Source organism: Mauremys reevesii, linkage group 11, assembly GCF_016161935.1.
Source record: "Mauremys reevesii isolate NIE-2019 linkage group 11, ASM1616193v1, whole genome shotgun sequence".
NCBI lineage: Eukaryota > Metazoa > Chordata > Testudines > Geoemydidae > Mauremys > Mauremys reevesii.
In genome coordinates, this window is record NC_052633.1 from 62,089,463 (window position 1) to 62,101,467 (window position 12,005).

Below are 12,005 nucleotides of genomic sequence, written 5' to 3' on the forward strand. Positions count from 1 at the left end.
GTACTATTTGTCAGGTGAACAGTACTTGTATATTATAACAATGTGATGTTTGTTTTATTAATGCACATTAAAACCTAGCTTTTATATAGCACTTTCCACCAGTAGATCACATAGTGGCTTACAAAGGAAGACAGTAACATTATCCCAATTTTATTGATATATAGAGAGGGGGGCAGTGATGTGTCCAAGGACATCCAGCATTTCAGTGACAGAACTAGGACTAGAATCCAGATATCCTGCGTCCAAGTTCACTGCTCTATCCACTAGGCTAGGCACTCGTCCACTGTAAATTAGCATAACTCCACTGAAGCCAAGAAAGCTACACCAATCAACCCCAACTGAAGATCTGTCCTATGGGTATATGTGGTCACCTTAAAACAGTAGCAATCACTACAACTGTCGCATAACATACTTTTGTGCTATTATGGTGCATATGAGATAAAACGTGTGTTTTCTCATCTCACGTCCTGGGTTCATTTAGAAAACTAGTCATGCCTGATCTACTTAATTTATTTAAAACATTGATTTTGTTTATGATGTCGTCATACTTCAACAGCTTCTCCTCTGTTTTTTCTACATTATTTGCTTCATATTATTCCCTCTCTCACTTCCACTGTTAGGAGAGTGGGGTTTGATTCTGCGTTCAAGAAGCCCAGGGGGCCAGTGCTAGGGGAACCCTGCAAAGATGCACAGGAAGCTAGTGGCATCTGTCCATCCAGGAGTGCCAGCTCTATTTGTTTTGCCTGGCCCCTGCCACTATAGCTCTGAGAGTAGCCTGCCCCTGGATTTCCCCTTTAAGGGGGATCAGTTGTGAAGCGATGATGTCATAAAGGGTTAGACGACATGATGTTCATTCTCCCCCCAGCCCTTCCCTTGCAACCCTTTCCCAAGCAGAGATCTCCAGACCTACTGAGGACGGTCCCAAGGAAATCCATGTGTTGGTAACAGTCTTTGGATTTGCCCCATGTAATTAATTATAATTTCATAGATTTATATGATAGACTTAAAAATAGAAAATAAAGTATAATGCATGTTCAATTATTTTAATGAGAGCAAGATCAGGCCAGATTCTTCCTTTACTTGATGCCATCAAAAATGTATACTGTTATCATACAGAAGTATTTGCTTCTGGTAATGGAAGTTACCACCCTGTAGAGTAAATGTACAGTTTTCAGTGGCACTCATTATTGGGAACCACAACGGGATGTTTTAAACATTTAGAGCCAGAGCCTTAGCTGGTATAAATCAGTATAGCTCTGTTGACTACACTACCTGCGAATCTGACTCTTATTTTCCCTTACTCATTGTGCGTTATCAACTGAATTGTAACCCTTTTGACTGGATTGAAGCTATTCATAAATATTTGGGTAATGGGTTTTTCTTTAATGAGAGTAATAGTTTACATATGTTTATCTGTGTTCCATTGTGACATAGCAATACAGCCGCTGCAGATTTATAAATCAACAGAGTTTTGTAAAGAAGCTAGTATAATTCAGCTGAATAGATTGAAGTAAAGTAGGAACAAATGTTTGTTCAAGACATTTGTCATGAAATTGTAATTCAAAACAAGGTTATTTTGATGTTTGGATTAAAAATAAATGTTGAGTTAAATTAAATAGCTGAATATTTATTTTTATCATAGTCAGCATTTTCTCTATTTTATGCTTGGAATGGCAAACTTTAATTAAATTTGCAGTTGTTTCAGCACAATTAAGATTGTCCTTTATGCATAACGGGACATAAATCTGCATGAAAATAAGCCATCTTTGAATACAAAAGTAATAATTGAATGAATCATTTAAATCATGCCTAATCAAAGGAACAAAGGAAACAAACTGTGCCACAGCAGCTGGTTTATCATTGCTTTCTAAACTTGGCATGCGGCAAAATGACAGCCTTTATCGTGTGTAAGATAGTTGTGTTATGAAATAATCTTTACATTGTGGCATATTGATTTCTGTACACACTTTTGTCTCCACCTTTATGACAGCGCACTACATAACGTGGCTTGACGTTAAGTAAAACTGACAGGTGCAGTCACCTTACGGATTACTTGTAACAATAGTGAGGTGGGAGCTGTGGAAATGGCGGGGATGGTTACAGTGTATTCACTGCTGTGTAGCTTCACATATTTCCAGTTCTCTCTCCTGTTCTCCACAATTCCGTGACTTTGCCAAAACTCATGTGGATCAGCTGAGTGCAGCTCAGACTTCCATTACTGATGCTCATGCTATTTGACGAACATCCTGGAAAAAGGTTCTTGCTTTACCAAGTAGCTAACCAACAGGTGAGAACTAATGTAAGGAATGAAAGTGGCCTATATTTTCAGGGGATGTGAAAAATATGGCAGTAGTTAGACCATTGCCCTGTGCCGTCCGTGCATTTATTGTATACAGAATGAGACAGATGGGGAATGGTAAATCTTTGACTTTCTTGCAAGGTTCTCATTTTCAGCCAAGGTCTGGAGTGGGTGATGTGACATTCAGAATGGGTGGAGGCTACATTAGGAAGCCAGTGAGGAGTGTGAGAGAAGCAATTCTCTCAATGTTGCTTTTAATAAGTGACATGACTGAAATCTGTCATTTCAACTCTTCTTTTTTTAACTCCAGTACATGTTGATAGTAACAGCTGCCAAAAATATAGGTAAAGTTCTGCTTACAATAAAGGAAAACTGCATATGCTTATTCCACCTTCCCTTCTGCACTGCCCCTAAAGGATGGCACATTATTTCGCAAGCATGCCCCGAGCACTAAGGACCTTAGCAAGTTTCTCCAAGGTATCTTCATTCCTCCCCAGAGCAGGGTTACCTCATAAGGGTTTGATCCAATGTCCATTGAAGTGAATGTGAGACTTTCCAAATACTTCACTAGGCTTTATTGGATCCTAATGCATGGCCTCACCAGAACTCAGCTTGACATTGAAGAGAGAGCTTGTGAATTGGAGCAAATTTCCTTCTACTTTCCTCACCACTTCTCTCTCCTTATATCTCCTTTTCCTTTGTTTTGACTTTGTGATCCCTTTCTTCTGATCCCTTTTTGTCTGCCACATGCCCCCTCTCTCTATTTCAAATGCTTTCTCAATGCCAACTTATTGTAGGAACATTTCCTATAATCTTTTCTTTACAACTAGTCATCTACAACTTGCCTTTCTTGAATTAAGTTACTGAAGCGGGGTGGTCACCTGTTCGTGCCTGGAAGGGCTTAAGACAGCCCTGGAGAGGGCTGGGGCAGGGGGAAAAGCTGGGCTGGTTGGGGAAACAGCTTCAGCTGTGGCCATGCCCCAAACAGACTCAGCTGGCCCTATAAAGGCCAGGGAAGCCAGGAGCAGAGACAGTCTCTCTCTGTCTTCAGAGAGAGGGGGCCTGTCTGCTGGGAAGCTCAGGGTGCCTAGAGTGAGGCAGGGCAGGGGAAAGGCCAAAGAGGCTGGGGAGCTCCAGGCTGGCAACTCTCCAGGCTGCAGGGCCTTGTCCAAGGCCCCATAGAGGCACTGGGGTGCAGAGAGAAGCAGAAGGTCCAGACCCAACCTTGCCTATGATGAGTGGCTCACACTGCAGTCTGCCCCAGGGCATGGGAGTGAGTTGGTGACTGGCAGTAGTCTATGACTGAGGCGAGGTGGGGGTAGGAGTTCCTCGGGGAGGGGAGGCCCCGAGACTGAGGGGTGTACTGCCAGGGGGAAGCACCCCAAATAACAGGGCATCGGAGTCCAGGGAGGGACACGGGGGCCAAGTGGCAGTGGGACACTGGCCTGCAGAGGGCGCTCCAGGGATGGAAACAAGCTAATTCCCGAAAGAGACCAGCAGGAGGCACCGCAGGTGTGAGTCCACTCGCTTACAGTTACATTTGTCCATTTTAGTTCCTGATTCACAAAAGCACTTATGGTATGAACTTAGATACATCTCTATTCAGGAATCTATGGAACGTAAGCGTGTGCTTGCCTACTAGATTGGGTCTTCAGACTGTAAACCAGTCTGACTAGGGAATGTGTATAAAACAATACTAGCTTATAGCACTGTAAATGGTGGATGGATGTGTGTGACGTCTCCAGATGCTGCTGCTATGATAGAGTGCTGCATCACTGACCCACCATCTAATTCATTGTTTGTTCAGTTGGAAGCCATACACCAGAAGAAGTGATTTTTAATAATCAGTTAGGGTAAGTGCAGGATGAAGGAGAATGCAAGCCTGTGCAGAAAGAAGAAGAGGAAGCTGAGTCATGACACTAACTGTTTTTTGAATTGATTGTTCTATGTGAATGAACAATATTTCAAAACACTTTCTGAAAAGTTGTAGTTTAATGCACCAAACAAAGTAATGACTCAAGCACAGCAAGATAGTTGAAGAGAAATCAGCAGAGATTGAAGTTGCTTATCCGCCGTGCGGGGATGCTTATTACCACTCCACTGTTGTTATATGTATTTTTACAGAATAATAACAGAGCTGACCACAATCTACAAAGAACTGAGGGTAAATTGAGAGAAGTGGCACACTCACTGAGCTTTTGCAGTTTGCCTATGATATTAGCTTTTAGAGTGCACTGCAAAAGATCTACAAGAGTTTATTTGCAGATTAGAAGAATCCAGGAGAAAAAATGCATTAAAGCCTTAAATTATGGTTATCTGTTATGCATTATGAGATAATCTTCCTAACAATTACTTGGCAGTTAAATGTTCAGTTATGTCAGTAATCTTATCTTCTTGGTCTGTGAAATTAATTATGGTAATTGTTCTGCTGAAATTGAAAGAGGAAAATCAGTTTGCTGATTGTTTGCTCGATCTAGAGATTATTCAGAGTTAGAATAAACAATGTGAAATATCAAAATGATACAGGTGTTTTCAACAAAATGATGCTGTACTGTTATGGAAGTCTGACTATGGAGTATTATTTCTCAGGAAGCACTAGCTGTAGGTTGGTGATGTTCTTATTTAACAAAGCCTCCCCCTGAATTCACCTGCACACGACTCGTTTTTTCAGTACTGCATATGAAATAAGGAACTGTCTTTAAAAATGCTGCCCACCTGCCTCAAAGGGCAGAGCAACTTGCTGGGGCCAGTGGTGAAATGGGGCAGTCTCAGCAGGAAGGGAAGGAGACACTCATTCTAGCACACTAGATAGCTCCTTCCCCGGTAGTCTCTGGCCATGGGGGAGGTGTGCTGATTGGCCAGCATTCCCTGGCTCCCAGAATTTAACCTGTTGCGGGGGCCATGTGGAGCCTCTTTTAACTCCATTCCAGCAGCCCAACTCTTCCTCCCTCCCCCCTAAACTAGGAACAGGAATCTAGACTGACAGATTCTGTGGGTCTAGCTGATGGCCTGTTTGCGGGTCAGGATGGAATTGTTTCTACCATGGGCCAATTGGCAGAGAACCAGGGAGGGGTTTTTTTTGCCTTCCTCACTGTGCCTTCAAGCCACAGTGACTTAAGTAGGAATGCGCTTAGTACCTTACTGAGATACTTGGATTGACTTGTTTATTTGTTGCAACTTGTGGCCAGTTTCAAGTGTGGTAAAAAGAATAAAATGAATGGTTAGCTGAGAGAAAAGGCCTGGGATTTTGGTGATGTGCCTTGGGCTTACAGGTGAGAACTTGTGGCCCTCATGGCCTGAAGTCCCCACCCTTCTTCACCTTCTGCCCCTCTCCTGGGGGAAGGATGTTAGGACTCAGAGAGAGCTGAGCCCTGCAGGTAGGCTGAGGAGAGCCTATCCTGAGTGGCAGGTTATATGCTAAGGAGCCCTGTAACCCCCGCACTGGAACCAATTAAATGCCTGGTAATGGAGAGTATGAGTGATGGGTGGGTAGCAACCCCTGCCCCAGGTGAAAGTTTTAATAAAAGTTGTAGCCTGCCACTTAATTCCATACATGTCTGTCTCATTTTGCCCCTGCGTCCGCATCAAAGGCAGATTTGTATGTTACTCACACATAAGAACGGCCATACTGGGTCAGACCAAAGGTCCATCCAGTCCAGTATCCTGTCTTCTGACAATGGCCAATATCAGGTGCCCCAGAGGGAATGAACAGAACAGATAACCATCAAGTGATCCATCCCCTGTCGCCCATTCACAGTTTCTGGAAAACAGAGGCTAGGGACACCATCCCTGCCCATCCTGGCTAATAGCCATTGATGGACCTATCCTCCATGAACTTATCTAGTTCTTTTTTGAACCCTGTTATAGTCCTGGCTTTCACAACATCCTCTGACAAGAAGTTCCACAGGTTGACTGTGCATTGTGTGAACAAATACTTCCTTTTGTTTGTTTATTCATTTGGTGGCCCTATTAATTTCATTTGGTGGCCCTTTGTTCTTGTGTTATAAGAAGGAGTAAATAACACTTCCTTATTTACTTTCGCCACATGAGTCATGATTTTATAGACCTCTATCATATTCCCCCTTAGTTGCCTCTTTTCCAAGCTGAAAAGTTCCAGTCTTACTAATCTTTTCTCATATGGCAGCCATTCCATACCCCTAATCATTTTTGTTGCCCTTTTGTGAACCTTTTCCAATTCCAATGTATCTTTTTTTGAGATTGGGCAACCACATCTGCACGCATTATTCAAGATGTGGGCGTACCATGGATTTATATACAGGCAATATGATAATTTCCGTCTTATTATCTATCCCTCTCTTAATGATTCCCAACATTCTGTTAGCTTTTTGAACTGTTGCTGCACATTGAGTGGATGTTTTCAGAGAACTATCCACAATGATCCAAGATCTCTTTCTTGAGTGGTAACAGCTAATTTAGACCCCATCATTTTATATGTATAGTTGGGATTATGTTTTCCTATGTGCATTACTTTGCATTTATCAGCGTTGAATTTCATCTGCCATTTTGTTGCCTTGTCACCCAGTTTTGAGAGATCCTTTTATAGCTCTTTGCAGTCTACCTGGGACTTAACTATCTTGAGTACTTTTGTATCATCTGCAAATTTTGCCACCTCACTGTTTACCCCTTTTTCCAGATCATTTATGAATATTCTGACTAGGACTGGTCCCAGTACAGACCCCTGGGGGACACCACTGTTTACCTCTCCATTCTGAAAACTGACCATTTATTCCTACCCTTTGTTTCCTATCTTTTAACCAGTTACCAGTCCATGAGAGAACCTTCCCTCTTATCCCATGACTGCTTACTTTGCTTAAGCCTTTGACAAGGTCCCACATCAAAGGCTCTTTCTGAAAATCCATTGGATCCCCCTTGTCCATGTGTTTGAGACACCCTCAAAGAATTCTAGTAGATTGGTGAGGCATGATTTCCCCTTACAAACACTATGTTGACTATTATGTTCCTCTATGTGTCTGACATTTTTGTTCTTTACTATAGTTTTAACCAGTTTGCCCAGTACTCAAGTCAGGCTTATTGGCCTTTAATTGCTGGGGTCACCTCTGAAGCCCTTTTTAAAAATTGGTGTCACATTAGCTATCCTCCAGTCATTTGGTACAGAAGCTAATTTAAATGATAGGTTACAGACTACAGTTGGTAGTCCTGCAATTTCACGTTTGAGTTCCTTCAGAACTCTTGGGTGAATACCTGGTCTTGGTGACTTATTACTGTTTAGTTTATCAATTTGTTCCAAAACCTCCTCTAATGACACCTCAATCTGGGACAGTTCCTGAGATTTGTCACCTAAAAATAATGGTTCAGGTTTGGGAATCTCCTTCACATCCTCAGACATGAAGACTGCTGCTAAGAATTAATTTAGTTTCTCTGCAATGGCCTTACCATCCTTGAGCTCCTTTAGCTTCTTGATTGTCCAGTGGCCTCACTGATTGTTTAGCAAGCTTTCTGCTTCTGATGTACTTAACATTTTTTTTGCTATTACTTTTTGAGTCTTTGGCTAGCTGTACTTCAAATTCTTTTTTGATCTTCGTAATTATATTTTTACATGTCATTTGCCAGAGTTTATGCTCCTTTCTATTTTCTTCCACTTTTTAAATAATGCCTTTTTGCATCTCACTGTTTCTTTTACTTTGTTGTTTAGCCAGAGTGGCTCTTTTCTGATTCTCTTACTGTGTTTTTTAATTTGGGGTATACATTTAAGTTGAGCCTCTATTATGGTGTCTTTAAAAAGTTTCCATGCAGCTTGCAGGGATTTTACTTTTGGTGCGGTATCTTTTAATTTATGTTTAACTAACTTCCTCATTTTTGTATTAATTTCTGAAATTAAATGCTACAGTGTTGGGCCACTGTGTTTTCCCTGCCACATGTGTTTGTGGACTTTCAGATAGTGATGATGTATTTTTACTTGGCATGGGTCCAGAACAAAACCCTGGGTACAGATGCTCATGAACATTGTGATGTTTGACTTTAACCCCAGATCCAGATTTTACCATTTGTCCCTATTTCTATCTTAACCTCTCAAAAAGATCAGAAACTCACTGAATTTCAGGGTTATCACAATCAATCTAGACAGGAATTTTATTCCTCATGTGCATCCATAGCTAATGAAAATAAACAGAATTTCCAAAAATGAGGAAGTTTGTTTCTGCGCTTCACTTTGAGATTCTCCAGTTGTTGTTTAGCTAATAAGTACTGCAACAATGTGTATATGAAAGGCTAGATTTTTTAGCTGGTCATTGCAATTAAACGGGCTACCCCCTTTTACCCCAGCTGAGCATCTGGCCTTTAAACACTCTTCATGTATTTTAAATCAAAGTTCTACCTGTGTCACCCTGAAGGTGACTGTGGTATACTTCTTATTTATTATGTATATTTGATTTTTTTTAAATTAGCATGTATTAGTTTTGTAGCACTATAGAAGTGCATGACATTTTACAGGCATATAAAAGCATGAGGTATCTACCTGAGGAGATTTCCAATCCTGCAGACATTTAATATTAGTGTGTAATACTTGCTGCCATGAATTCTCATTGACTCTAATGGGACTAGTTGCGTTAGTCAGCATGCCCATTATTAAGTGTTTCCAGAATTGGACCTTAATTAGATAATGCAAAGAATAATGAAAAACAGGCCTTGTTGAGTAGGAGACAGGAAACAATATGAAGGTTGAGACAGTTATAAACAATGGAAAGGGAATATTATTTATATTGAGAGCATATTGGGAACATACTGTGGTTTACTATGGGTCCAATTCTTACTCTACCCACAGTGAGTAGTACCTTATTATAAAATTATTATTAGGGATCCTATATATATAATATGATCCCTATAGACGCACAATGATCCAACAATGTATTTTCTTCATTGACCAAAGTACTACATTATTCTAGGTGTTTCTGAGATCGAAATGTTAAATCTTGAACTTGCAAACGTCAGAGGGCTTTGTCATATACCCCAGAAGACAGTGATTCTTTTAACTGTTAAATGAATTGTGCTTCTCCATTAACTTTATAGTGTTGTATATGAAAAGGTTAATGTCCTTTTTCCATAGCTTTTTAACAGACCACCAACTATAGCAAATTGAGTTAATGGCGTTACACTGGATTTACACCACTGAGAATACACTTTGGCCCACAGTCTTTGAAACTAACCAGAATGGAAATTGCTTCTGCTGTCAAAATATTGTAATAATAATTTGGTATATTATATAATAAGGTGTTTTTTCTTTCCGAATTAGAATTGGCACAAACAATTTAAGAGATTTAGAATTTAATGTTTTACATCTTGTCTTACAAAGTTGTATTGGAAGTAAAACTCATGATTGATATGCTTTGCTGCTGTTCACTAAAAATGAATTCTAGGGCGTTTATCTTTTTAAAAAAATATGTATTGACAGAACAAGTATTTCCTTTCACTAGTGCTGACAGTCAGACTAAGTCTGAATAGTATTATCTGAAGAATAATCGTTAACGTCTGACTGAAATTCCAAGGTCCAACCGATAATCTTAACACATTACTCAACATTGGTGTGTTCAGCATCCTACATCGAGTTTTTAATTCACTGTTGGTACTCTGGAGTATTCGTTGGATAAGACTGTTCACATTTACTATAATGATGAATTCCATTAGAGTAGAGGAAACTGCTAGGAAAATCATTCTGTAATTATAAGCCAGAATGTGGCATATTGTAGAAACCACCAGTGACAGAAACTCTAGTGTATATGGATGCCTTTTGCGTATTGGCATTTTTTGTTTATTTAAAATAGTGACTTCTGTATTTTTTGTTATTACAGAGCTGTGATTTCCCCACCCACGCAGTTTATTTTACTATGACAAACAAATCATTTTAGTCATCAGCCTAGAAGTGTTAAATAAAACTATGAAACAAGAACAGAGATGGGGAGAAAGGAATAAGAGGCTCTACTAATGGCAACACAGAAAATGTAGGTGGAGGGTCAGGGGAGGATAGAGTGACATAAACCAAAAGAAGAGATGGTCTCAAACATGAGTGTTGTCAGCAGAGATTACTTCTCTTATTCTGCAGTGATATCTACAGATTTCAAACTTACATGAGTGGAAACACGAAAGTGGCAAAATTTGGCATGCATGTGCTTGTACCATACAAATAACATCAATTTTTAAAGGGTTTGAGACCATTTCAGTTAAAATCAGTTAGCATTCAGGACAAATTAATATTAAAAGCAAGTTTGATTTGGGGCCACATTGCATACTACATGCTTCTGCCGAGTTGCACAGTACTTCTCAAATACTCTCATTGACTTCAGTGGACTTTTGGAGGTGTAAGGGTCTACTTAAGATGAGTAAAGGTTGCAAACCCTAACCCCTTGTGAATAGTTGCATCTAGCAGGGAAGTATTTACTTAAATATTGTAGTTGGCTGCTAATACGGTTTACTATAACAAGTAATTATTACAGACCTTACCTCCATGAAAAAAATTGCTCCAGTATATCATCAGTGGAGTTAAATAATATAAACAACTTTTTACTTTGGTAACATACTGAAGTAAACTGCAGTTGGACAAGCCCCACTTTGTACCAGGGCATCACATGTATCTTAGGCTTTGCATTGGTCTAACTCTATCAACATAGTTGCACTGGTGCAAAATTCCTTAATGTAGACAAAGATATAGCGAGGGATCTGTTGGAAACAGATAGTGGTGTTGTGTGGTAGTGCCCAGAAGCTCTTGTTATAATTCGGCCCCACAGTGCTGAGTGCTGTACAAAGATAAAATAAACGTCTCTCACTATTTGTTTAACTGAATAAGCAGTTTCCTTCATCTTCTGAACAATTATAGGGAATAAAATTCTAGCTCCTCATATCAAACTGTCAGCACTATGCCATCTTTGTCTTTTTGCCTGTTCTATATAATGGTAATGCCCAGAAATGCTCCAGAAATGTCCCTTTAACTAAAGAGTTTGTCCATCATAGTCCGTGAACAAATTAGTGAATTTAATATAGTTTATTATTATGAACTTTAAAAACTATTAAAAATCATTCCCTTCCCTTATAACCCATTGTCCATACTAGCCATTTTATAGGAGGTAGTGGAGGTGCATTTAGCTAAAAAACTGATTTTGCAACACACACATTTTTAGAAGATGGGGTACTGGTGACATTTTACTCAAATAGATGTCTGTCAAGAAACTCTTCTTCAGCAAGGTGGAATGGAGAAATTAGTTTATAAGAATGAAATCAGGCTGGATGGCCTGAATAAATCAACAGGGCAAGTAATGTTAGGAGTTCTAACTGGAGACAGTACTAAATGATAACTTTTTTTTTACCCCAGTAAAAGGTTTACTACTGATTATTATGATTTTATCAATTAATTTTGGGCTACATTTTTAGTGGGAACTAAAAACAAAATTTGGAATATGTGAGTATATTGATCAAGCAAAACGGTGACCTCCAATTTATACACCTTTTTTAAAAGATTTACTCTTTTCTGTTTCCATGGTTTTAACCATGCTATGGATTTTGTTAAATACATGGGACTAGATTTATGCACAACTCTTAATAAGGAGTGATTTGGAGCAGTACCTCTATATAGGAACACCAAGAGATATTTCTATATATGGAGAGGCTCTGTTGATAGCTGCACGTTTACATGGCTGGCTTTTATGTAGAGGGGAGGAGCCATGGTCCTAGCTCCTTT

At 39.7% G+C, this 12,005-nt stretch overlaps 1 protein-coding gene across 7 annotated transcripts in view; it reads left to right on the forward strand.

Moving 5' to 3' along the window:
- Positions 1 to 12,005, forward strand: part of DPP10 (dipeptidyl peptidase like 10) — a 402,675-nt gene that overhangs the window by 224,572 nt on the left and 166,098 nt on the right. The window contains exon 1 of one of the 7 annotated variants that reach the window (XM_039495404.1): positions 863 to 966. The exons of 4 other annotated variants lie outside the window; for them this stretch is intronic. Coding sequence is in view for 1 of the 3 variants with exons in the window: in XM_039495405.1 (XP_039351339.1) it covers positions 2,222 to 2,287 (66 nt within the window). In the remaining 2 variants the exon portion in view is untranslated. Of the gene's footprint in view, positions 1 to 862; positions 967 to 1,994; positions 2,288 to 12,005 lie in introns of those variants that run through there. 2 more of the 7 variants (XM_039495406.1, XM_039495405.1) reach the window with 2 other exon arrangements.